The sequence below is a fragment of the Phocoena sinus genome, chromosome 2 (assembly GCF_008692025.1).
Source record: "Phocoena sinus isolate mPhoSin1 chromosome 2, mPhoSin1.pri, whole genome shotgun sequence".
In the NCBI taxonomy this organism is placed as follows: Eukaryota; Metazoa; Chordata; class Mammalia; order Artiodactyla; family Phocoenidae; genus Phocoena; species Phocoena sinus.
The window spans coordinates 86,652,532-86,674,279 of NC_045764.1; the positions used below are offsets into that span (position 1 = coordinate 86,652,532).

The 21,748-nt window shown below is 35.7% G+C and overlaps 2 protein-coding genes across 2 annotated transcripts in view; one reads left to right on the forward strand and one right to left on the reverse strand.

The window, feature by feature from the left end:
• The window catches only part of MYEF2 (myelin expression factor 2), a 33,245-nt gene extending 31,693 nt beyond the window's left edge, over positions 1-1,552 (forward strand). The window contains 1 exon segment of the mRNA XM_032621596.1: positions 151-1,552. Within this exon segment, the coding sequence (XP_032477487.1) occupies positions 151-314 (164 nt within the window). The 3' untranslated portion in view covers positions 315-1,552.
• On the reverse strand, positions 839-20,952 carry SLC24A5 (solute carrier family 24 member 5). The gene is made up of 9 exons (XM_032621603.1): positions 19,387-20,952; positions 18,468-18,647; positions 8,653-8,736; positions 8,461-8,564; positions 8,015-8,115; positions 6,032-6,315; positions 3,713-3,919; positions 1,686-1,787; positions 839-1,196 (listed from the first exon to the last, which is right to left on the reverse strand). Exons 1-9 carry the CDS (start codon positions 19,505-19,507, stop codon positions 874-876), a joined length of 1,506 nt encoding a protein of 501 aa, XP_032477494.1. The 5' UTR covers positions 19,508-20,952; the 3' UTR covers positions 839-873.
• Between the last annotated feature and the right edge of the window lie 796 nt (positions 20,953-21,748).

The following is a 21,748-nucleotide window of genomic DNA, read 5'->3' on the forward strand; positions in this document are numbered from 1 at the left end:
AATGATGAGAATAATGCTTATATGATGTGCTGTTTTAAAATCATTGATGTTTTTAGCCAAGTTATCATTTCATTGGCTACGAGAAATTTCAAACCTGTGTAGTGAAATGGAACCTGTTAGACTAGTAATTCTATAATTTTTATTTTATAGGTCATGTAATGTTTGCAGAAATAAAAATGGAGAATGGAAAGTCAAAAGGCTGTGGAACGGTCAGATTTGACTCCCCAGAATCAGCTGAAAAAGCCTGCAGAATAATGAATGGCATAAAAATCAGTGGCAGAGAAATTGATGTTCGCTTGGATCGTAATGCATAATTTGAAACCACGGTTGGAACATTCTTACATCTGTTTTGCTGAATCTCCTAGTAAAAGTCATTTTTTTAAGTAATACTGTATGCTTACAAAAGTTGTAAAGATGAACTTTTAAAACTCCCACCAGCTTTTAACAGTATAGTGTTAATATACTGTGATTTTTGTTAATCTCAAGTTTGGATTTTTAAAGACAGCAAGTCTGGTCATTCAGTTTAAATGAATGGTTATACTATTTTTAATGAAATAAGCCATTTTCTTGTTATTTTCAGTTCTGCATAGTGGGATTTGTTTGTTCAAGTGTCCCCAGCTTTTATCAACTTATTGTAAGGTAAAACATAGATGGTTTTTTCAAAACTTCTGTTTAATATATGTAATTGTCCTTGAAAAGAAAGGGCTCAGACAAATTAGGACATGATTTTAGTTGGTTTTAAATTTTTCTTGGTGATAAAGTATTAAGTAAGTTTTAGATTCTGAAGTTCAGAATATTTTTTATTTGACTTAAATGGAGAAATGGAGTTTTCCTTCTCCGCCCTTCCCCATCATTCACATTTTCCACATAACATTAACCGCCACAGCCCCTTATTTTATTATTTCCAATAATTCCAAGTTCATACAGAACTGATAATGTTGCAAGCCCCAAGTATAATAATAGGCAGACTAGTCCCAACTTTCTGTCTAGTTTCCAGCCATTAAGGTGAACTGCTAAGAGAAGAAAAATAATTGAAATGTTGAGAAAGATGGTTATGTAAGTTAGTCCTCTACTGTTCACTTCTACAGGAGCAGATGCATTTATAAATGCAGTTTTAATAAACCATGGAACTCCTAGGCACAACATATCGAACACGTTGGATCCCACGATGTTAGACATAGCCATATCTCCTTTGCCTGTAAAAAAAAAAGCATGTTGTTAAAATATGCACACCAATACTGTATTTTATTAATAAGCTTCATAAGAAAAAACACTGGATACTTTCTCTGTTTGTTTTGGAAAATTGTTGTATTAGAGGAAAAGTCTTAATGAATTTGTATTTTTAAATTTTGGGGGGTTAGTATTTAAAGTCTTAACATTTATTTATCTAATAATAATTATCTTTATTTATTAAACCATTTTTCAATAAGGTATGTAGATTACTTGTTGCTTTTCATTCTAACATGGTTATGATTTAATGCACATTTCAGATGAATATTACTTGGGCGATTAGATTTAGTGAAATTAATCTGCTATTAAATAGTAAATCCTTCCTCTGAGTCACTCCTTTTTTTTTCTTCAAAGTATGTTACTGAGGAAATAAATATTTTAAAGTTACCTTTGCTCAGTGTATTTCAGCCAGGCTTTTAAGAAGGGCACTGCAGCTTGAGGGACCTACTTCTTACCTTTTCTTGCAACCAACACACTTGCAATCGTGTCTGGTATGCTTGTTCCTGCTGCTAATAAAGTAAGGCCCATTACTGTATCTGGAATTTCTAATGTTTCCCCTGAAATAAACATAGATATTACAAGTTACAAATCTTATAGATTCACTAACTGTTCTCTGCAGATATTTCAGATATTTCTTTCCTGAAAAAGAAAATAGGCATATTTAGATTTCAGAACCAATATGTATTTACTTAGATTTTAGCTACCAAAATATTTGAATAATATTGGTGAATTGGTAACCCAGGTAGCACAGATTTTTAATGACAGATATCGATATTTAATACACAAAATTCTACCAAGGAGTAATTTCCTTGCCTGGTATGCTTACAGAAGTTTTGGCTGTCCACTGTTGTCAAGGCTGTTGCTTAAAATATGCTAACGAGATTGGTCATTTTCTCTTTTCCCTTTTAAAAACATTTGCTAAAGAGGTCAGATTTAAGCAAATTATTTGTAGCTGTTTTTAAGCTGTACATGTGTTAACACGGTATGCGTTTTTAAATTCCTACTTTCGTGACAGACCTTAGTTTAGTGTTTTCTTTGGGAAATCATAAATCTGAGGAAAACAAAATAGGATTCAGCTTGAGTCTTTCTAACTTTATGGTCCCAGTTTAATACTTGTGTTAAGTCTGATGTCAGTTCAACATTTTTCATAAATGTATTCATTTTGGGAAGCAGAACTAGAGGGAAGTTTAAAAAAAAAAGTAATTGTAACTGCTCTTACTATTGTAATTGAAAACTTACTTTAGAATTTTTTTTTCTTAAAATGTTAATTAGAAGAACTTCAAGTAGCATATTTATTGCATGCTTATATATTGATACTGGAATTGTAATTGGTTGTTAATTTTGTTACTGGTTTGCCAGAGTTCATATGTACATAAATAACACTAATATTTATCATCTTGGGGACTGTTCTACGATCTAGTACTTCATTTTGTTCTTTTCTTGCTTTCCTAATGTCAAATGTGATCTGTCTGAGAAAATTTAGAGTTTTAATATGCAAGCTATTGGACTTTTTCATCTTACTCTTAAAAAAAAGTAAAAGAAAAAGAAATAGAATAGCATACTATTCTAAGTCATATATTAATTTGAGAAAAGTCAGAGGTCAGCAAATTTTTTTTGAAAGGGTGAGATAGTAATTATTTTAGGCTTTGCAGGCTATATGATCTCCATTGCAGTTATTCAGCTCTGCCAGTGTAATGTGAAAGCATCCATAGATAATATATAAATTGATGGGCATGACTGTGTCCAGTAAAACTTAACTCTCAAAAGGAGACTCAGTGATTTGGGCACACAGGTGGTGGTTTGCTCACCTATGATATAAGTCCATTCAGCTTAACCTTTCTGGGAGAAATTCCTGATTTTTTTGTTCATTGTTGATACTCAGTTTTTCCTTCTGGACTAGGAGTTCTGTGGGACTAGAGCTGCTTATGACCAAGCAGTAATAGTTAAATCTTAATCATGAAGGTAGTAGAAACCTAAAATGAAACTTTATTTTGTACCCTTTTTATTCATTTCATACTACGTTTATATTCCCATATTAAAAAGCAAAATAAAATGTAATCCAGTTAAACAGTGAGTACCCATCGTTTTCTCAAAACACTGGCACCTTGCTATATTTTTTATTATGGAATGGAATTCAATATAAAGACTATATTGTGCACCCATGCAATGTGATTTAATTATTAGCATAATAGAAAGACTTTCTGTGAATTTGATTTCATTTATAACATGTACATTCCTTTGACTTGTACCCCTGGGCTGTATATAACAGTGAGAATATAGTTGACATGTGATATACAACTCACAAAACCTGAATGAGCTTGTTGGTGTATTAATATTTAATCTTTCTGTAAATAGCACTAATCTTTAGTCTTTACTGAAAAAAAAGTTGCTCTTTAACTAGACTACACTTAGTGAATATATTCTTTGTTCTTATATAAAACTGATTATTTTAAAATTGTGCTCTTATACTTAAGATACATACCAGTTATTGTGACCATCCAAACCAGGATATATGTAAATGCAGAGATCCACAGTGCTGACATGAAAAAGGTTATCACAAAGTAATTTTTCCAAAACTTTCTTCTACAATCTGGTGTGGTTAGAAAAAGTAGTATAATAATGGGAAGGGATAGTACCCAAAAAATTCTTTTCAAGTCTGCTTCAGGCATGTTGAAAACACTTGGTGGATCTGTTAAGGAAAAATTAAACGATTTTGAGTTTTCTCAAGTGGCCAATTAAGTTAGAAATGTTCATTTAGAGAGCTGTATTGAAATAAATTAGCTGTATCAGTTTTTAAGAGGCTATTTAAAACATTCGAATACCTCATTACTGATATTGCTGGCAAAGAAACTAATTGAGACTTCAGGGCTGACGGTGTAAAATGTGATACTCAGCGTTTCTTGATTTGGGGCCTTAAATCCATCAAAATGTCTTGGATCATTCACTAAGTATGTTAGAGACATAATGTTTATGAAGTGTCAGTTCAACATCTCTTGGTTTTCTACAGTGTGGATGGTCTTTAGTAACTTTTGCTTATGGGATTAACTGGCTGTCTTACCTTAGCTATCCCCGTTGTTTCCATTTCCCAATATTGATGGTACCTCCAGCCTGCCCTATGTATCACATAATGTATACTTAGGGAGTATAAGATAATTATAGCATAATCTTTTTATTAAGTTGAATATTTCTAATTCTCATTGTAAGTGACTTTAGGGGACTTGTTTCATTATTTTTTTTGATTAATTTACCAAACACAGAATTGACCACAATTCTTAGAAAGAACCTTAAGAAAATAGGCACTAGTATAGAATCTACAATGTAACTTATAAGACTTGAGTATGTTTTTTAAATTCAATACTTAGTGGAAGACAATAATATATTCGATAAAAAGGGGAATTCACTTTAAAATTGTTTAAAATTTGTATGGCATTTATAAAATACTATACACATATATTAGGTCACATTACAACGAATGCTAGTAAAATAACTCATAAAAAATTTTTTGCCAAGCCTCAGCCAATGGGCCAGAAAGTAACAGATATAATTTTAGTGTAATAAGAAATGTTTGGACTGGTTCTTTTGAGTTTCTTGTTACAAAATTTAACTTAGATGTGTGTACCTCTTGCGCCTGAAAGACTAGAAACTATAATTTTTGTAAGAAGGGGAAAAGCCATACTTTAACTTTTTAAGGTAATAAATTAGAATAAGTTCCCTGTCTACTAAATAAATTTAGAATCTCTTTCTTACAACCACTTTATTAAAAAAATAACCACCAAATTTGTATTTCTGGCCATAGCTGAATTCGACTTCCTACTAAATATATTTACTTAAGTGTTTTGCTACTGCTTCAAATGACATGTTTAAAATTGAACTGTTTCCTTCCTACTTTCTTTTTTCCCACACCAGCTTTTCTTCCTTAATTCCTAGTTTTTGTAAGTGGTGTTCTCATCTTCTTAATCAGTCATGATCAAAAGCCTCAGAATTATCACTGCTCCCAAGTAGCCCTTCAGTGGCCTGGTCTTGGTGATGCTCCCTTTGCAATGTCTCACATCTGTTCTCTTGTATCCGCCCTGCCTTCACTTTGTCTAGACATCTGTTAAACACATCAGTTGGTTTTGTAGCCTCTTAAAGACCTCCATGTCTTTTATCCCATATTTCAGTTCTGATAATTTCTCTGCTCACAAACCTGCAAACACTCTTAATTTAGCATTTAAGACTCTATCCTCTTCCTTTCTATCCACCTTTCTTCTGCTTCCATTCTGCACATGCAGTGCTCCAGTTATGTTAGTACTTGAGCAGGCCTTTTGCTCATGTTATTTCCTTGTCAGTCCATGGAATACTCTTTACTCTTATCTCTGCATCATTTACTTATGACTAATAAGTAACAGCTATTGAAGTCTAGACTTCAATAGCTGTTACTTATTATTCATAAATCAGGTTGTTAGTTAAAATCTTACTATTCTACAAGGCTTAGTTTTAATGCTCCCTTCTCCGTGATAATCTTTCCTATCTAACCATCCTCATCAAATTTTATACCATCTGTCCCGTTTAGGAACCACAGTTATGCGTTATTTGTTTCTCTTTACAGTACTTAAATGTTCACATTTTAGCTATTTGGGTTTCCGCCCCCCCCCCCCCCACTGTAGTATTGGAAGCTTCTTTAGGGATAGGTCTGCCTCTTGATCATCCCTTAATCCCCATAGTGTTTTTTACATAGTAAGTATATAGTACTTAATGAATTGAAATGAAATTAAGTTTTGCTAGTGAATAGACTTAATAGTGGCCAGGATGTGGTTATTACCTTCAGAAACCTGACTAAGACCATGTAAACTTATAGAAAGCTGGGAGTAGCCAGAATCTTCATGAAATACTCCACTGTCAGTTCTTGATTGCCTACGGATGAATGGTTGATCCTCATCTTCCCATCCGGTCAGTAGCTGTTGTTCACTTCTCTCTTCCATTGCTTTGGCAAGGCAGGTGCAGCAAGGACTGCATTTCTTTATAATATATTGGTTAATTTTAATGTCAAAACACAGCACCAAAACATATAATCCGTATATCAAAAGCAGTGAAGTTCCTTCATACCTATAAATTAGAGAAATTTGTGTGTTTTTCAATTAAAAATGTGAAAGTTATTTTAGAGTTAGTAGCTTTGGGGCAGTATCTGCTTAATTTTCTAATGCAGCAATAGAACAGAAATGTTCTACATATATTTTGGTTTTGCAGATGTGTCCACCTTTGGTTACAGCATTATTAAAAATGTATTGATGAAAACTTGACACTGTCCTTTCTGTATTTCAGAAACAAAGATTATAAATTCATTGTCTTAATCTGTAGAATCCTTCCTAATGGCAGGCATTAAAAGTTCTTTAAACATACTAGTAATTATAGACTTTCAAAATAAAAGTGAAACTAATGAATAGTGATGGGCATTCTCCACCTCAGGTCATTGGAAGAATATAATAATTATAAGAACATATAGTATCTGTTCATTTCAATTGTTCAGGTATAGGAATTTTGTGTAAAATATTCAGAATATGTTAGACTTTGGCTGTAGCCTTTCAGTTTGCTATACAGAGATTTTTCGAAGATTTTAATGTAAATGAGTTTGGATTGCATTCACAAGAAAGCAAGGATGTTCTCAAAAATAAAATTATACCTAAGGCACTGAGAACCGTTTTCCTGTACTCTGGTTTGCTGTTTAAAGGATTTTCATTAGCTAATACCATCACATTTGAACCTTGCATTTACCTTTTATTTTATAGCCATTGAGTCTCTGCTACAGCTTGAAAGCACAGAGTTCTTAATTTCCCTAATGGGGGGGAGCATTAGCTTGGATGCTCTCACAGTCATTGTCCCCTTACAGACAACTGCTAAGTCCCAGAAGCATCCCCATTGTAACCAACAGTCTTTCCTTGGGAGACAGGCTAGATTTCAGGATGATTCATCTAAAAAATTTGCTCCCTGCGAGGTTTAAAGTTTTTTGATAGCAGGTATTGATGCAGCACTGCCAAATTGTAGTATTCCAGAGGGGTGCCATTTACAGTGTTTTCTATTTTTCTGGTGATCTCTGGAATTGGGCAATGTACAATCCGTATGGCTGTGTTTTACATTTCTTTATCTGTTAAGATTCCTAGTGTAGTGATAAGCACCTACTTGTTAGCTGAAACGATTACTATCTGTTCACTGAGTCGCCCCCTTTTTCATTTTCTTGGGACAGCAAGGCATGGGGAGATTATAAAGCAAATAGTTTTTAATATTGAAACCTAAACGTTTTTGATTTTTAGAGGAAGAAGGCTATATAGTTCCTCTTACTAAATGAACATCAGGGAGAAAGTTGGAGGAATTTAAAGGAACTTCTTTTACTTCCTTTGTCATCTTCTCCAATCTTGTGACAATGGTCACTTTTAACGGAGGCAAGGTAAACCACCCAATAGATGAAGAAGCCACCTGTTGGGGCTTTAACGGACAACAAAAGTTGGGAGATCTTCTCAACAGAAAGTCAGTGGAGAGAAAGAAAGGTGGTAACGTCCAGTGGTTAGATAGAAAAAAGACTGACTTGACTAAAGAATTAAAAAGAAGGGAGAAGGACCCAACTAGCAATTGTGGTGAGGAGGTTAGCTCAGAGACCTACAGGGAAAATGTACGGAAGTGGCGGATAATTGAGAAGTGATTGAAATAACATTTTTGAAAAAAAAAAAGAAATGTTACTAAACCGTCAGAATTTTATAAAACTCCTCTCTGTAACTGTTTTACATTAAGAATAATGATTATTCAAGCTTACCAGTAAACTTGGTTGTCAAATATTATGGCAAGAACTGCTGCTACACTAATCATGTATGCTGCACAGTCTCTGAATAGGGGCCAACATGATAGCGTTGAAACCTATAAAAATAATTAATGTTTTCCATTACACTGTAACTTCTTCAAGTACTTGCTTAGTGCGATAATAAAATTGTTTGTACATTTGTAGCTAAATATTGTTGCCCTTTGCATATTGCATAGAGAAAGGAATTTTAAGAAAAATTGTGTTTCTAAACCTAGTCTGATTTTCATAAATTTGACCAAGAGGTATTTGTGGGTTAACTTAAAATTGAATACATGTTGTTTTTCTACCGATTAATAAATTTAATTGAACGCATTACTAGTGCCTTGTTTGTTCTAGACTGTGAACGGTTCTTATAATTTGTCAAGGCAATAAATTTTGTTGAATAAAGTTGTTTTACATACCACGTTAGATAGTAAGCCACAGGCTGCACAGATGCCAAGGAGATTATAAATTGCAGATCCAAGAATGGTGCTAATGCCAATATCGCCCTCTGTGATAAATACACCTATAAGCATGATAGTAGCTCAGTTAGTATTGACTTGGAGAAGATCAAATCACATGGAGTAAGAAAAAATATAAGGAGCAATATTTACCTAGGAAAGCAGTAACCAATTCAGGAGCTGAACTACCGGCTGCCATAAAAGTTGCACCTGCAACATTCTGGGACAATCCAAAGGCTGAAGACAAATGAAATTATGTTATGCCTGGTAAAGTGACGAATGAAAGTATGTCTTTATAACTAAATAGATATATATATCAAAGCTACATCTTCACAGAAAATCACTAATACTATAGCTGGAAAATAGCCAATAGAGGCAGCATGCTAGGCATTATTTACCCTACGTCAGAAAGTTAGTGTCAAAGTTAGAACTAAAACTCGGGTTTCCAAGGCTTTGCTAGCAATCCTTTGTTGATGTTTATTGTTTGCTATATCTACTGATACTTGACAGTCTTTCCAGACTCTCAAACTCTGGTGTGCTTTGTTGAGTCCCGTTCACCTGTGGTCAGTATTTACTTATTCTTGCCTGTGGGGACCGTTACCTGTCGCTCACTCTCAGCTCCACATCAGGTTCTACTTCTCTGCTGAGACATCTACCTTTGACATTACTGATTCCTTTTGTTGTTGGCGGTGTGACAACAAAACAAAAATAGCTACGATATTTCTGCCCACATGATTTTCCAGAACTTCTCCATTCCCTATCAAAAAACCAAAACAAAACAAAAAACAAGGTGGAGTTTATGTTTACGTTATCTGAGCCTAGATGAGCCTTTGTGACTGCTTTGACTAACAGTATGGCAGAGCCATAATATTTCTGAAGCTAGGACATAAAAGGTGACAAAACTCTCCTGATTTTCTCTCTCTAGGAACATTTGCTTCAGAGCCCTAAGTGATCGCATAAAAACCCTGGCTACCATACTGGAAAGACCTTGTGAAGAGCCCACGTAGAAATAGAGATCCCTGAGGAACCCCGGCTGGTTCAGCCCCCCAGTTTTGAATCTTCCCATCCCAGGCACCAGACATGTGAAGGAGGGAGTTTTCAGATAATTCTAGTCCTCTCTTCTTACTATAACTGCATGAGAGACCTCAGGCAAGAACCACTCAGCTGAGGCCAGTAAACCCCCAAAGCTGTGAGAGGTATGAAATGATTGTTCTTTTAAGCTAATAGTTTTTAAGCTAATAGATTTGTTAAGCGGCCGTAGATAACTGGCACACCTGACTATTGTTCATTTATTTGTTATTTATCTGTTGACTACCTAGTATGCCAGATGCTTTTTTTATGTGATAGGAATGTGGCAGTAACAAAACAGACAAATGTTTCTCATCTTCTGGAATTTAATTATAGTGAGGACAGGATAAGAAAACTACGTATTATGTTAGGAGCAAAAGCAGGGTGGGGGGATATAAAATGTCATGGAGAAAAGATTGTAATTTTAGATTGGGTAACCAGAAAGGACTTCACTGAGATGGTAACTTAACAAAGACTTCAAAGTGAGGGAGCTAACCTCACATAGACCCAGGAGTATTCTAGGCAGATGGAGTGAGTGCAAAGGATTTGAGGTAGAAGCTAGCCTGCATGTTCAAGAAACAGAAAAAGACTGGAGTGTCTGGAGTAAAGTGTGTGGAGAGCTGTAGATGATGAGGTCAAAGGTAATAGGTGGCTAGATCATGTAAGGCCTTGTGGATCCTAGCAAGGACTTGGGCTTTTATTGTGAAGAATATGGGAAGTGCTTGGGAAGACATCCACAATATTGCTTGCTGGTAATACCAGCCGCAGTCATCTTTTTTATCCCCATGAGATTATCTGGTCTCAGAGGCCCAACCAGCTTGTTGGGCCACCTGTTAAGCCTCCATTGTGAAAAATCCTCTCAGGATAGTTGGAATTATCTAATCCAGGCTCTCTATTCTATTCCTTACTCTTTTCCTTTGGTCATCTTGCTTGATGAACATCTACTTGTGACTAATGAAGGGAGAGAGGTAATAATTTATGTAAGTGACATTTCATAGCATTTCTTTTACTGGTTAGAGTAACTTTACATATAAATATGTAGTATATATATAGTATATCGTATTTATACTCTTACTACAACTCTGATATGTAGTAGGACCAATTGGCCATGAAACTTAAAATAGAACAAGATGAAGCATATTGTTCTGTTCTTAACTTTTTCATTTTATGTATGAAGTAAATAATATCTTACATTCATGGTATACAGTTCACTACCATGTACATAATTTAATCATCTCAGCTATCCTCAGATGTGAGTGGTGGTATTTCCATTTTACAGATAAAGAAACAGGTCCAGAAGGTTAAGTAACTAAAAGTTACATGGAGAGCAAGGATCTTAAATGTGAGGAATTAGGGCATAAACCACAAGTCTATTGCTTCTAAACCCAGTGCTATTTCTGTTTCATCACAGAAACTCAATATAATATAAGAATGGCACTTAGGCCAATTATGGGGGACAATTGAGTCATTTTCTTTCCTGCCTCATGGCACTGGTACATAACTACCACTGTTCCATTCCTTGCTAGGGGGAAAATAGCTAATGGGAGTCAGGAATAATTTGGATGTTTTCCAGCATATTCCAGAGAATGTATAAATTTAGTGATATTACCATGAATTCTCTTCTCAAATCAAACCAGGGCTCGATAATATGTGGAGGAAATTGAAAAAGAACAAAGTGCTTTATCTTGAAGTAACTGTCTAAACTCAGGGCAGCTGAAGTGTGAATGGCCAATCTTCATTTAATGCTGGCTGAAGAATGCTTCATTAGAAAAATTCAGTCTTGAGAGAGAAAGGGTGATCCATCCGGCTGTTGCAAGGTAGGAAAATAGGTGGCCCTTTTGAGCACTTTCACTCTCAAAAGGCAGTAACAATAAAGCTTGTTGCTATTCACTGGGCTCTATTTGAGTTATGAAAAGAAAGGTTCTGTACAGATGGATGTGTAAAACTTCAAAGATATTTTAACAAGTTATATCTTAAGGTTCTGAGCATATTTTATAAAATGGTTTATACCTTTGAACTTTAGAATCAACTGGCTTTGTCTTCACTGACCCTTGGGTAGCATTTCTCTCTGCTATAGTTTATTATTAAAGATAAATTGTTCTGGTTTCCCCCCTCTCCCAAGAGCTATTACTTTTTTCCCTCTCTATTACTCTAAAGGAATAATCATATTTCCTTCAGGATATAGTAGAAATGTTCAAGGTGAGTTTTCTTTATAGGTTTAGATATTACATTGTTTATATAAAGTGCAACTTTATGATAATGAACTGATTACTGGAACTCATCAGACTTTTTCTTAAGCATGTTCTCTTCTCTGATACCATGTTGGAAAGTTTATAACGGTTTTTGAAAATCCTCTTCTGGAAATATAGTAGAAAGAGTTTTAAACTAAAATGGAGACCTGGCTTCTGGCCTTGCCACTACCTTGATGTGAGACTTTAGATAAGTCATTCAGACAAGTCTTGTATTTTGCCATCTGTAAAATGGAGGGTTGGACTACACAATATTTAGGTATCTTCTAATATTATCAATTTTTACAAAAAATATAAAATATGAATTCTATGCCTTAAGCCTCTGTACTGCTTCTTACTGTTAAATCAATTCCTTTTATAAATAAAAATCCCCTTTGTTACTGAAAATTTAGAAAATGGAGGAGAAAACAATGGGGAGGATCATTTATAATTTTAACATTGTATTTTAACCACTGCTACCGTTCTTTATGTATTTCCAGTTCTTTTCACAATGTGCGTTTAATAGAGTTACAAGAGAAGGCTATAAGCAATTTGGTGTCTTCTGGCACAATTTTGTAAAGTCCTCAGTGATAGCAAATTTTCATGCCTTGTGACTGGATTTGAATTTTGGAAGCAATTACAAGTCATTCAGACCCAACTCTAGTGACTAGGGTGGGTAGTCATGCTGAGTAATTCTATTCAAAATGAAGTATGACAGCAAACCAATGTCTTTTATGATTTGCAAAATTGGTTCTGATACTAATTCCAAATATATTCTAGAAATGTTTTGAGTGACATCATTGAAATAAATGCCTAGCCCCTTAATGTACAACTGCATGTATATCTCTGTGGTGCTTTTAACAGTAAATAAAAACATTTGAAGTACTTTAAGAGTTATCATCTCATATTTTGTCTGAGCTATAACGGAATAAATTCTGAAACTGTATAATGTTTTGAAAGGCCTGATTCCACTGAAAAAGAAAGACTCCCCCATGGCCTAATCTAACAGCTTTAATATTAATTAATTTCCACTTGCCCTAAGTCTATCATATAAAGCATATGTAAGACATTTTATCTCCAAAGCTCACAATTACCTGAGTTTTGTCTCCATAACTTGCCCAAAGTCACATAGGTTAGTAGTTGCAGAGATGGGATGGGCAGCTAGACCTTTTTGAATTTAAAAAGCTGCTCTTTCTGTTACCCATGTAAGTGAAGAGATTAATACATAGCTTTATTATCATCATCATCATCATCATCATTGCCTGTTCCTGAATAGCATCTTGGTAATATCCAGACCACTTAGCGCTTATTTAGATCCATATACCTGGGGTAGATTTAGATGCAATCCAAGGTGACCACAATGTATTTATTTATATTTTAAATTTAGATTAGTTTAGATCAGAGGGAGAAGAAAAACAAAGAGGATGAAAATGCTCTGAAGAGGAGAATGAGTGCCTGTGTGGCAGGGAGGAAGTGCTATTCTTAGATTCTTTGTTCTTTGGAAAGGCTTTGCCTCTGTAAATTTCATAAGGATTAAGAATCAAACAATCCCCTGAAACTGTCTGCTATCCAAATGCCATACTCACAGAATTATTCCACTCCCTTTCAATTTTATCAATTTAGAATTAATTCTACCTGGAATTAAAACTTGCCTTTCTTTCTTATTGTCTATTTCTGAAACATAAAGTAGAACATGGGCAAATATTAGCTCAAAGCAGAGTGAATAAGAATAATTTTTTAATAAAAAAGTAAATATTTTATTTAAGTATGTTTCTGAAAACCTTACTAAGATCATTTTCACTTAAGACATGTTATACTTCAAAGGATCAACATGGTGGAGGGATTAGAACTACTAACTGAATAGCGTATTAGTGTAACATTTAAAAAGAAAAGTTTCATAACTAGCTCATTGTGGACTTTGGGCTATATCAAGTGACCAGTCACTAGGGGTTCTCATGTTTCTTTCTAGTTAGCTTAGGAAAAGTTAAAGAAAGGTGATTTAAACAGTGGTTAAATAACTCTAGGACATCCCCATTACATGTTAAAACAATACATAAAAAGGATTTGTTTTGACTTTATACTGAATTTTGTGTTTCTAAAAATGAACTGCTTATAAAGATGAGAGGTAATAGTCCTACTATTTGGGCTACAAGTTAATATAGTTTATATTATATATAAATGTGTTCAAAGAATCATCTTTAGTCTCTTTTCCTTTAGAACTTAAATGGATAAAAGAGAAAATAGGATTAGAGGAAGGGGGTATAGCAACAACATTTTCTTGTATTGGTTCTACATAGTTAAGATGACATTGAAATGTCTCAGGGTATGTGCTTGCTTTTCCAGTTTTGAGGTGGGGAGGAGAGGTTGTGTGACTTTGATGGTCATGAGTTGAGCAAGAAAGGGAAAGATCCTTGTTGAAAGCCTCAAGTGGTGGTGGTTCTAATGGTAATTGACAGACCAGCATATATAGCTACAGACAGAGACAGCTACACTTGCCTGAGTAGGGCCTGGCCAGGGCATCAGCAAGAGGCTCTGCCCTCCACCACTTCCAACTTATCCCCTGCATGGAGACTCCAGTCCTGAGCCTTTTCTAGTCTTCACCTTGCTGAGGACCCTTGTGCTAACCAAATGAACCACCGTTAGTGATTGGAGGAGGGGTTCCTGGGATGATGGGGCTGGGGTGGGCCGGGGGTGTGCCAATTCAACCATTGTATCCTAGGTTGGGACTCAGACATGTACTCCATAGAAAGTCATTGCGTTATACATGATGGTTTGGTTCCACAGTACTGCACTGTGATTTCATGTACATCATAGACAAAATGCTTAGTTCTCAGAGTCTCATTATTGCAGGTTACCATTTATAACGTTAATTTACAGCCCCCAGTAGGTTGCTAAAATTCTTAACTGATTTTTTTAAGTGACTTGGTGGATTCTCATTATTTTGTAGTATACTTCCTCTGTAGTTACAATGAGCATTTGATGTATTTTTGTGGTCAAAATTTTCAGTGCCCTTGGGAGAAAAATAAAATACCTTTTAAAATTGTTCAGAAAGAACAGTTCTTCTGAAACAACCATATTACGGCAGCTAATCTCAAACAAGGACGTGTAAAATTATATCACACAGCAATTGAAAACATTCCTGGGTTTTGGCATTAGAGAAACCAGGGCTCTCCTGTGTACTGGCTGTGTAGTCTTGAGAAATTATGTATTCTCTCAGCCTCGGTTTTTTTCATTAGTAAAACCAATCTAATAGTCCCTACTTTATAGGGTTTATGTGAAGACTAAATATAATCATATATGTTTAATTTAGAACCATGCTTGGTCTTCTATAATTGTTTTATGATAAATAACTATAATAAATATATAAATAGTTAATAGCATTCCAGTACATTGTAGAATGCTCTGGAAATTGTTTAGAGGATTATATTAATACTTATTAGTTGGGTGGGACTATTATAGCTTGTCAAAGAACTATGGGGAAATGCAAAGCATTTGCAGACTTTCTGAAGTTAGTTTCTGTGGATGTAAAGAAATTCCAGAGAAATTGTTTTTTATTGCCGATGTCCTAATTTGGACAAGACCATACTAAGACCTTGGAAAGAGAAACGACAGAATTAATTTAGAGGCATTTAAAAATGAATCCAGCTAGCACTATTTCCATTTCATTTCATTGCCAGCATTTTCAATGCTGAAGACCGGGGTCAATTCTTAGCAGCTGAAGATTTGGCAGTGATGTGGGCATCCATCAATCACACATCCATAATAGCTACTGTGTTACACTTCAGAGCAAAGAGCGATTCACTTGAGAAATGAATGTTTGCTGATGATGTTCCAAAGTAATTCCACAAATGGCATGGTGGAAGTCATTATTATAGATATTTTATGAAGTTGCTTAATGAAGATTATTTTGAAGTAGCAATCTAAATTTTAATGCAGTAGTTTCTTCTGCAGGGCTAGAAAGTTATCTGTTTATTTACCACTCCCAAGACAGGTTTTTATTTAAAAAATTCTTGATGGATTTATTCTTTCAGTCAAGTCATTGTTTGGAAATGTGAAAACAAAAAACAAGCAAAAAAAAAGTGATTTTTTTGTTTGTTTGTTTTCCAGGAAGAGAAGGATTCTAAGTGGGGATATGGTACCTTGAATTTTTAATTTCTTAATTTTATGTAATTAATATGATTTAGTTTTTCTAATGAGAAGTGTGGTACTGGCACAAACATGAACAAATAGATCATTAGAATAGAGTATAGAGTTGAGAGTATAGAAAATGGATCAACTTTTGGAAAAAATAGCATTGTATCCTATAGCAAAACAAATTCTTGGCGGAAGAAATAAAAATATTAAATATAAATAAATAAATAAATAAATGTAAAAAAAAAAAGAAACTATAAGTAGAAGAAAAGATGACAATTTTTCTGACCTAGGGATAAAAAGGTATTTCTAGGTATAAAACCAAAAGGGGAGTCATAAGGAAAATATTTGTAAATTTACTTAAAAATATGTACACTTCAAAAAAAAATTAAAAAGTACACTTCAATGTGATAAACACATAAAATACAAAACCAAACAAACCATAAAAAGTATATCATATAAAAATTATATTAGAAAGAGTTAATACCCTTATATTAAAAAAAATCTTGGAAATCAGTAAGTAAAAGCAAATACTCCCGTATTAGAACATGGGCAAAAAACACAAAAGCAAAACCAGAAATTTTAATACACATATAAAATTTTCAACCTCACAAATAGTAAGATAAATACAAATTTTATAAAATAACTTCCATTTGAAAGCAATTAACAAAGACATTTAAAATGATCCCAATAAGAATTATTTTAAAAAAAGGTATTACTCATGTTTTTCTGGAATGGAAGCTACCACACATTGTGGAGGTTTTCGTTGGCACACCCTTTGTGAAACGCTTTTGGAAGTGTATAATATAAAGCTTAAAATATGCATAGCTCTGTATCTTTATCAGGAAATGATCAGAGAAGTTTGCAAAGATGTGATACAAGTATGGGCATAACATCATTTAGAACAAAAAATTAAAACTCAAATGTCTAGTAAGATTAATAATTTTAAAAATTGTGATAAATTTCTACTGGGTGCTTATTATGTATAAAAACCAGTGTTAGGTGCTCAAATCGTTTCCAGAATCAGGAACTATTGTGCTGCCATGAAAAGTCATGTTTTTGAAGGGTATTCAATAATATAGGGAAATGCACGTGATTAAATATTACCTTAGGAAAAGGAAACAACCTCAAATTGTATATGTAGCAAGATCTGAAAGACTGAAAGGAAGTCCACCAAATGATAACTGTGGGGGTCTCTGGGTGATAGAAATGTAGAGGAATTTGTTTTTTCTTCTATTCTGCTTGCATTTCATCAGTCTAAGTAAAAGTATTATGTTAAAGTAATTTACTTTCTATTAAGGAAAACTATCAGTGTCAATGTCAAGTGTAGTATCAATGTGAAACTATATGTATAAGTTAAATAATAATTATAATAAACTTACGCTGACCTGTTCTATAATTATTTTTCATTAGAGAAATAGGTGTTGAGTGCCTCTGCTATTGCCAGATCCTGTTTTAAGTCCTAAGGATACTGCTGTACTGCACTGTTACAAGAGAGAAAATGACTTGTATTTCAGCAGGGGTGGGGGATGGGACCATGAGAAAAGGGAGGAAGGGAGAGTTTACATTCATGCTCTTTCCCTGTGAAGAAATGCTAGCAGTGTGTGTGTGTGTGTGTGTGTGTGTGTGTGTGTGTGTGTGTGTGTGTGTGTGTGTGTGTGTGTGGCGGGGGGATGCTATTTCTGTGCAGTCCTGGGAGTACGCAGTGGGAAATCTAACCCTTAACTCTGACCTTCCCTGAAGTGAGCATGCTCAACCAATTAAACTAATTAAGCAGGAGACAGAGACTGGAAACGCTGGCACTTTTGCTTATTTGCCATAAAACATCACTGATATCCTGATTTTAGGGACCAGTGTGCTAATGTAAGGTCTGTGCTCAGAATTCTGGGCGATACACATGATTGAAGGGGTAGAACTGAGGGGCTTGGCAGATCCTATTTCCAGAAACCAGTAACTGAGCTTAATGTTTAATTACCTGATGCCGAAGGGCACTCTACATAAAATGCAGGACTTATTTATTTATTTATTGGTTCATAAACATGAATTAGTTTCCTTACTGCTAGGAGGCTGGGAAAGGAAGAGGGAGGAGGGCGGTCCTTAAAGGTATTTGTTTATCATCTACCTTTTAAAGAGTTACAGAGATTTTCGAGTAAAAATGAAAAACATTTTTTGAAGTATTTGATGGCAAGTATTAGAAGTCCAGTGTATTAGGGGTATATACCAAGTGCATGTATATGAAACGTGGAACAGCTTACTAACAAACAGCTAGGCGGTACGGTAGACAAACTGCAAGTTTCTGGAGATAGGCAGTATAACAGTAGTTGCTTTGTACTCATTTAAAGATGTTCGCTGCACATTAACTACCAAGAAAAACCATACTCACGCCAGTCCCTCAAGGTACAGGACACCACGACGCAGAAGTCAGTGTCCTGCAGCCAGTTGAGATGGACAGGATTGCTGCGGAGCTACTCCAAAGACAGCTGTATATGTGTGTGGCACTACTGTTCTGGAAAGTTGTAGAGAAGATTTCCAGCTACTTACATTCACTGATGATTTCCAAGGAGGGTAGGAAGTACTCATCACAGACAATAGACATGGCCATGAACATGTAAAGGATAATTAGGAAGTAGATTATGATGCCTCCATCTGCACGCTCCTGTTTTGTGAAAAACCCTTCAGGAAACTCCGAAGATGGGGACATAACACATTGGGTGCTATTTCCTGGTAAGGAAAAGGAGGTGAAAATTTGAAGGATGTTCGAGTCACACATTCCAAGCCCACAAAGAGAAATTCCTTAAAAAAAAACAGGAAGTGTGGGATTAAATCACTTTTGAATATGATGTAATTGTAGATCCTTAAAAAAAAAATTAGTCTTTGGGACCTGAAAGAGGTGCTTTAAATGAAATAAGATAATGATAGCAGGTGAATTAAAAAGAGGAAATAACGAAATCAGTCTTTTTTGTCTGCTTCATTAATAAAAGGGAATTCTGAACCCCTTTTCCTCCTCAATTAGAAACTGTTTTTTGAAGATAGAGATTCCTAATATCTGTACAATTTCATTTTCCCATTTCAGAGCCCAAGTTGTCCGCAAAGCCCAAGGCCCACAAAGAATCATCCACTGTTGCAGAGAGAATTTCTAGGATGAAAGATTTCTTTTTCCATGATGAAGTCTCCAACAATAAAAACCGAAGACTCTCCTGCTTCATGACGTCTGTGAATTATTTCAGAGCTATCTTTGAGAACTTATCCGAAGGATCAAAAGCGTTTGATAAGCAATTATACCCCAATAAAGATGTTAAAAAAAAAAAAAAAGCGTTTGATAGCCTACCAAATGCTAAAACAGAGCAAATACAGCAGGAAGCATAAGCAAAAGTGAGTCAAGTAAGAATTTCCCTCTCTTTGTCTGTTTATCCATATGTGGCAGCAGCAGCAGGGGTAGCTGACCCCAGCGTCCACCTACCTGTAGCCCTTGGGAGACGTTGGGGCAGGGAGGCACCTGGGGGAGGCAAGTGTGCAGTAGCCCAGAGGATGCCGAGAAGCAGGGCCCTTCTTGCCCACCGTGGGCCCCCTTTGGTCTGCATTGCTGCAGCGGTCTTTCTGCAACGTGCAGCCTTGGGAAGGGAGAAGAGGAGGATTAAGCTGGATCATGTGAGGAGTCTCCTTCCTGCCCAGTGCCCTGCCCAGGGCACATCAAAGCAAGGCCAGTGGACAAGGAAGGGTGATTGGAGCCAGCCAAGCTACTCTGATCAGGAGCCCTAAGCCCCAGAGAGGCTGGAGGAGGTAGGGAGGAAGCAGACAGTCCCGTGGCCCACAGTCCCCGAGGGCAGATCCAGGCGGCTTGCTCTTTACAGAGTGATTTTATTTATTGTCTTCATACTGGCTCTGCTTTTGACTGTCTCTAGATTTTTAAGGACCTGAGTTTATAACTGCTTCCACCTCTCCAGCCTTTGCTTCTAGAATTTGCTGGAGCTCGTGTATGTGCATTCTTTGGCTAGGCTGTCACCCTTTTATATTTCTGTTTTGGCCTCTCGTCCTCTCTCCAATTAGGAGGCTCCTGCAATAATCTAGTGGAGAAATGGTGGCTTGAACCAGAGCAGTGGCAATGGGGATGGAGAGAAGTGGGCAGCTTCAAGAACTAGTAAGAGTCGTAGTGGATGGAGGCTATTTGATCATTGGTTAGCTGTGCTCTCTGCCAGAGGTTCTAAAATGCAAATTGGACAAGCCAGGGAGTGTTCAAATATAAACTACTATCCTCCCTACCCTAGCATTTACTGGGCTTGCCAAGATGTTAAGAACTTCTGGCAGTATAGAAACATGTGGCGAATAGCACAGGCTCTGTAGCCAGACCACGTGGCTTGAGTCCTAGCATTGCTGTTTAGTACCTATATGACCTTGGGCACGTTATTTAACCTCTCTGCTCCTCTGTTTCACTCTCTGTAAAATGGGAAGGTTTTAGTGCCCTCTATTTGGGTTGTGTGAAGATTACATAAATGAATGCATGCAATCTGCTTAAAACAGCCTCTGCCCCATGGTCAATGTTATCTATCTATTGTCTATCATCTATATTATATTATTAATGTATTACTTTTGATTAAGATAGAAGCTTCTTGGCCATAGAGGAATTTTTTAGTTTTGCAACTCTCATGGTTCCTTTGCAGAAAAAGCATAAAAATTGATGTGCTTGCTAAGTTTTAAATTTAGAAACTGCGTTTTTCTGGTGGAAAGGAGTCAGTTTGTGATCTTGAGTTGGTAAAAATTCTCAAACACTCTTTTGCTTTGCTGGGAATTGCTACCCATTATAAGCCTCTCTGAAACCGTCATTTCCAGGAACTGACTATCCAGATACGTGGTGTGGTTGTGAGGCTGGGATGATGAGTCACCAAAGTGTAGCCCAGTAACAGAGCAGATTCCCAGCAAGCAGAGTTCTGGCTGCTGACACCTGCAGGAGGTGGTGCCCTGGACCACTGGCCTTTGGCCTCAATGCCAGCGGTGCTAAGCCCCAGGGAAGAGTCCACTTACCTTTGTGTAAGTGGAAGTGTCTCGTGAACCTTTCCTCTCCAAAATGCAGTAGTTCAATCAATTAATAGAACTAAACATTATAAACAAACAAAATGACAGGAAAACTCAAACCCACAGTGAAAGTGAATACTTATACAATGTATGTTGTTAATCCAGGAGACAGAGCAAGTATCTGAATATATAAGCCAATTACAATGAAACAATTCCAGTGGAATCTTGCTCATAGTAGGTACTTAATAAACATTTGTTGACTAGACTGTAATGATTCTTGAAAACACATTCTCAGAACACACAGTATACTTGTTCTGAGCAAACTATCCAATAAAATATAGGTTTACCAAGAAAAGAGAATTTAGGAGGCTAATTAGATTTGCTTTATACATTTATTCTTCATTTTGCAAAAGAATCTGAAAAAGCTTTATTGTAAAATAAAACATTAAAAAAGCCACATAAAATAAATGTATAGTTATTATATTACTATTGTTGTTATTTTTTTTATAAGATGGACTTCCTTATAAACTCCCCAAGTCAAGAAATAAAAGTTTGCCAGCCATCCCAGAAATCCTTTCATGTGCTCCAATCCCAACTTATCCTTTTCTCTGGGAGTAACCAGTCTCCTGGCTTCTATAGCAGTCACCTCCTTGTGTGTATATTTCTAATAGTTTATCGCTCATCCCTAATTGGGGGCATGCTAAGGATACTATAGCTTAGCCGTAAAAGAAGTCGTTTAAGTCTCTTTTAGTTTATAGGTTTCCCCTACTTCTTTTTCTTTTCCCTATAATTTATCTGTTGGAAAACCCCAG

Excerpts from the sequence above, each read along its gene's own strand:
- SLC24A5 (XM_032621603.1), bottom strand. The coding sequence starts at position 19,507 with ATGCAGACCAAAGGGGGCCCACGGTGGGCAAGAAGGGCCCTGCTTCTC. Across the intron at positions 8,565-8,652 it reads ATTGGTTACTGCTTTCCTAG|GTGTATTTATCACAGAGGGC; the intron begins GTAAATATTGCT and ends TCATGCTTATAG. Across the intron at positions 8,116-8,460 it reads GTGGCTTACTATCTAACGTG|GTTTCAACGCTATCATGTTG; the intron begins GTATGTAAAACA and ends TTATTTTTATAG.